Below are 6000 nucleotides of genomic sequence, written 5' to 3' on the forward strand. Positions count from 1 at the left end.
AGTAGACATGCTTTTTGTTGCTGTTAACAGTATGTATGAAAATAAAAATATGCCTATCAGAACAAAATTCAAAATAATATTTAAAAATATTTTCCGGTATTAGATTCTAATTATATTCCTCTCTTCCGCTTATTTTCGCGACCCCCATGAAACCCTCCCGCGATCCTCAGGTTGAGAAGCCCTGGCCTAAAGGATGTAATCGTAGTTGAACCAATATTTCATTTCACTAAGAAATTCAGACTGAAGAAATAGGCTGAGCAGCGTTGGCAACGTCAATTGTTTTAAACATCTTGAATTCGGTGAACAATGAACTTAACATTAAGTTTAATGATTCTGTATGTAATTGTAAGACATATACTGGATATATGAATATGCAATGCCAAATTCGTTACATTTCTTTCCGTAATATTTGTACCTCTTATCAAAATTTAAAGAATACCTTGAAAGTGAAAAATCACTAGAAGGCTCCCAAAGCCGAGGTATATTGCAGATTTCATTGCTACCGCCGATGTGACAAGAACTCTGGATCTACCACAAAGGGATTATGTAACACCATCAGAAGAAACCAATGGTAAATGTTCGAAGATAGATACACGACCGAAAAGGTACATCTGCAGAACTGTTGATGTAGAAACTAAGAGTAACGCCTTCAACTAACCTCACCCGTGATCCCCGCCTCAGCCTAGTCTTAGGCGCACGGCACCCCTCACCCGCACTCCACGAAAACTTCCATCCTCAGTTTGAGATGCGAATTCCGTTGTGCATTATATTTACAGCAAATAAAGTGATTTCATAGGTGCGCTTTTTGCATAAATAATAATAGTTTGTCTTTTCTAATGGTATATTGTCGATGTATATGCAATTATTTGGGCATGCGCCAAGCAAATAACACTGTAACATATAGTAGGGTATCCTTGAAAGGAAGAAAAGTTAGGCAAAATAACTCTCAAGAACTTGTATCTCTTTAACAAAACAAAACAAACAAACAAAAACAAAAAAAACTACACAGGACTACTTCGCTTAAACCAAATCTGCATGGCTTATTTATTTCGGAAGATCTTTCAATAATTCGTAAGAAATTTAATGTAAGGAATTGAATGATGCACGTCCCGGTTTCTGGAGGTGATAATATCAAGGTCATATCGAAGGCCAAACAATTAAGTCTTCAATTAAAATTTAAAGCTTGCGCATACACTCCCCGCTAACCCGCTCTCCTGTCGTGTTTCAAGCTACGATTCAGTAACACACATAAGACATAATTACACTCATACATAATTAATTTGATTCCGTTAGAATTGAGTTGATTCACATCTACTTTTTTGAAAATGAAATATAAATAGTAAATTGAAGCTTTCCAGAGAGTACTGTTGGCATGGATAGCAAATTTTATAGCAAAAAGAGAGAAAGATTTCTTTTTAAAGTGAACTCTACAAAACCCCAGTCGGTATACAGACTCAGACTAGAACAATGGCACTACTTTCAATCATGAAAGCAAACAGTTGTATTTGCATACGTTAAAAGAAAGAAATATTCTCTTGTGCGCATACCCACCTTCGGGAATGTGTTTGCACCATATGAAAGCACCTACGCTCTATCACATATGCCTTCGTGCTTCGCCCTTCCAAGACGTGGATTAAATGCAGTACTAGTTTATAGTAATCACTCAGCACAGGTTAGTGGATTTTCGCATAATTACACCAAGCATACTTTAGCATCCTCTATTTGTAAAGATACAACATCACCATTTGTCGCAAAACCCTTCTAAAGTAGCCCTACTTTTCGTGTTTGTAAAGTAGCCCAACTGGAGTGTGCAATAACGTCAACCCAAAAAAGACAATACGGATGACTATTCAGCTATTTTAAATGGTCTCACAATTTGTAACTTCGAATCTAGATGTGGAGATGTGACAATTTATCACGAATTTTTTGGCTTAGTGTGATGTAATTCCTAGAATCGATATATACAGAATAAATTATTCAAATCAAATTTTATGTTCAGATTCGAGTAGATCCCTTCTCAAAATGCACTGCGAAAGGCAGGGATGCCAACGCAATAGTGCACCGAAGCGTATTGGTACAGTATGGTAAGAATCTTTCACTGTGGAATTGATCTTTATGCAGTCACCTCCAGAAATCAGAACCTTAACAAATCGATTCCTCGCATCAAATTACATATTAATCTTTGAAAATAATTTGAATAAAAATGACCCACGTTAACTTCGGCTTAACCTACGTAACCACACTTTTAAACATCCTGTTAAGCTAAAGCGCTCACCTGTCTCAAAACTTTATAGTTGCTGTTACTGTAACTTTACTTTGCAGATATAACATCAGTAGTGTTAATAATAATACAATAGAGAGAGTTGAACAAACTTACAACAAACAAATCCGCTCGTCCAGTGGCTGCCACGCATGCCTTTGATACGTAAATTCCAGGGTTATATTTTAACGGAAAGAGCAATGAACGAACAATAGTTCAAATCACACTTTAAATTGTAGGTCGTATCCAATATAGATTAAAGTGGATGTACATGCAAAACACTCACACAATAATACTCAAGTCGGCCCTTTTTGTCCAAAGTTGTTTGAGGAAAAGGTCCAGGTTAAGTTTAGATACATTATTTCGCAAAATGTTCAGATTAAATTGAGCACACTGCATCGAAAGACATGTTTATAAGGAACACATTTCTGCATATGCATTTATGTTAGAAGTGTCCGGTTACTAGTGCAAAATCAATACAAGCGCTATACGACGGCTCAAATAAGTAAGTGCATACCAAAAAGGACAGTATTAGAAATTATTTCCTAATGGCGTATTATTTCTCACCATCCGCACGTGCTCTCAGTTTCACTCTCCTCTGACTTACTTTAGAGTGGTCACCTAGCACAGGTGGGATTATGTTTTCCCCAGTACAAATCTTATGGCATACGTCTAGACTCTGTACTTATACACAAATCGTCAAACATTTGCAATTCTTTAACACTCATTTCTGATGGCCCTTGATTTTCATCTATGCTAAGTGAAATATAGTCATGTCGCCCACCGTAAATCTTCCGGAAAACAATATGAAGACAGTTAGTCTCAGAATTAATATTGGAGCAGATTTATTGAACTGATTTATACATAACTTTATTACATATATACTTCTTATTCAGCAAATCGGGAAGGTTCTAGAAGACAAGGTCCCTCCAAATAGATTAGTAGCTAGGTTGGTACCTTTCTGTAAAAAAGTTTAATACTCAATTCACACAGTATTGCCGAGCAAGCGTCAGCGAGTGAAGGCGGGTTAAAGCCCCGCAGGGCACGTTGTTTTCTGTCTATATTACAGCTAAATGATAACAGGAACATGTGTTCTCCAGAACCTTGCCCAGTAAATCGACTCCCTGTATCTCAAACAATTACTTTTGGAGTGTCGACTTGCATTCGGGATATTGCCTATAATGCTCCTAGTAATGTAAGTACAATTACATAACCCAAAACGTAAGGGAAGTGTTATTATGACATATAGAGTGTTTTGCGCTATTTTCTATGTGAATGTCCACTATAGCAGGTACCACTCCTGCTCTGTCTTGGTTAGATCGTACTTTTTAGCAGAAGTTGCTTAGTGTCTTATCCAGAATAGTTCTTATCCTTCACATACACTGAAACCCTTCTAAAGTAAATCTGCATAGGGGAATGCAAGTCGACACTCCAAAAATAACTGTTTGCGATACAGGGAGTCGACTTACTGTGCAAGGTTCTAGAGAACACATGTTCCTGTTATCATTTAGCTGTAATATAGACAGAAAACAACGTGCCCGGCGGGGCCCTAACCCGCCTTCACTCGCTGACGCTTGCTCGGCAATACTATGTGAATTGAGTATTAAACTTTGGTACAGAAAGGAACCGACCTAGCTACTAATCTATTTGGGGGGATCTGTCTTCTAGAACCTTCCCTTCCCATCCCGATGTTTTCATTGCCTGCACACTTGTGTTCTAAATTAACGTGACACATTACTTACGTAAATTTTCATAAATATTTGTATCCCTTAGCTGAGATACTTTACTTCGTATACTGTAGTTAATAGCTACCTTAGACAGGTTACACTTTCATTAATGTATTTCTACGTAGATACTATTATTATTACTATTTCATACACATCTCACAGGTGAGAACACAACATATTTTGATTATTTACACACTAGTCTATTAAAATTGTTACAAATTTGTTTAGTACATTTTACAAATACATGGACCCGTACAGTAAATTTGGTCCTTATAATTCTTCGAATTTTTTTGACTGGTGCACATAAACTTAACCTTCACGGAGGAAAGACTTAAAATTGCACACTATTTCAGAAGACCGTAAGAAAAAGAAGTGACATTAACAGGTGACATATAAATTCTCTATATGAATTCCAACGTACCAATATTTGCCCTTGGAATGAATGACAGATTGTACTTTATATTTTATCTTTACTTCCTAATTCAATGAAAATACTAGATGTTTACACTCTAAACTATAAAATGCAATTGCGTGTGAACCATATTATTCAATAGAATTTACGTGATTTCACTTTTCAATGTATAAACTAACGTATATTTGACCAAGCCCTTATTAACCTGTGAGTACTCACCCATTTCATGAGACTTTCACACAACCCTAAAGGTTCTCTTTCCATAATTCGATACTTCTAGGAAATGTTTTATGATAAAAATCATCTATCACATATAAATATGTCCAAATAGCTAGCTATTTTCTTCATTTATTCGTACAGACACACACAGTACTTTCCAATGTCTTTATCACTCTCATATTGTTTAGTTTGTTCTTCTCAGAACTCACAACAAAGCAAAAGTATTTCTAAATTTATATTCATTTCGCTCTGTTCCACATCGCAGGGCTTGGAACATTACGATTTGCGTCAACGTAATGGAAAATTTGCGATCTAGTTTACGGTAGTTAGGATAGGAGCTAAAATTATTTGATGCATTATTTGCTTACTGTGGTGATCCACTAATTGTGCGATGGCTCTAAGTGCTAAAAATCGTCTAGCTACAGTAGTCCTGCTCTACATAATATATTTATTTATTTACTAAATTTCATACAGCGCAAGACCATTTGGCTGAAACTAAACAACAGCATTGAAAACAAATATATATATATATATATATATATATATATATATATATATATATATATATATATATATATATATATATATTTTAAAAAAAATATAAATAAAAGAATGTTCACCTCTAAATTTACAATATTCTCTTCAAGTTGATTTCTAAAGCTTCGTTCAGTAGCAAAAATGTTGAAATCTTTTGAAACTGCGTTATAACCTTGTGCTAGTCTGTAAAAGAGGGAATGCTTAACAATTGATAACTAGAGGCCTTATGCAGAGTCGTTTTCACGCGTGATTAGTGCCATACTAAAGGGTTCGACTAACATATGTAAAAGGAATCTGCATAAGGCGATAGAAGTCTCGTAGGTTAGTAAATTTAGAGAGCGAGTTCGCCGTTAATGAACACGAAGCTTAGTATGCAATAAAAAGAGTCCAATATCAACTTTACCATTGATGATCTTACGTAAGTAAACTAAACCAGCTGCGTGACGTTTTTCAGGGGTACATACAGTGTTCGAAATGAAAAAAAAGCAGAGGTGGTATGTTTTATTTCGATATTAAATCGACACACCGGCTATCTAAATGTTGAAATACAGTGAGGGTATGTTGCCTAAAATATTGCATTTCTATTTACATAATGACTAAACACCATTGGAGAGTTTCTGTGTAGTTACGGGGAAGGAGGGGCATGGAAAAGCTTTGATCTCCGGTCAACAACTCTCTGAAAAAATATAAAAAACATCCCCTTATGTTCCATTATAGAGAATCATTCCAAAAAATGCTCAAAAATCTTGTTTTTAAACTATTTCCTGCGGGAAAACTGCCGGACCCCTCACTCGACTGAGGGGTATTCCAAAGCCCCGGAAGATCCGTCCATGCTCAAATCACGA

General features: G+C 35.9%; 1 protein-coding gene across 3 annotated transcripts in view; it reads right to left on the bottom strand.

The window, feature by feature from the left end:
* The window catches only part of LOC145688380 (protein Hook homolog 3-like), a 168742-nt gene extending 163928 nt beyond the window's left edge, over positions 1 to 4814 (bottom strand). For 2 of the 3 annotated variants that reach the window (XM_081762549.1, XM_081762550.1), the window contains exon 1: positions 4619 to 4813. In XM_081762549.1, coding sequence (XP_081618675.1) covers positions 4619 to 4663 — 45 coding nt within the window. In that variant the 5' untranslated portion in view covers positions 4664 to 4813. Of the gene's footprint in view, positions 1 to 4618 lie in introns of all 3 variants that reach the window. The other variant, XM_081762548.1, reaches the window with a different exon arrangement.
* Positions 4815 to 6000: the final 1186 nt, after the last annotated feature.

Source organism: Thermobia domestica, chromosome 6, assembly GCF_964235325.1.
Source record: "Thermobia domestica chromosome 6, izTheDome1.hap1.1, whole genome shotgun sequence".
Classification (NCBI taxonomy): domain Eukaryota; kingdom Metazoa; phylum Arthropoda; class Insecta; order Zygentoma; family Lepismatidae; genus Thermobia; species Thermobia domestica.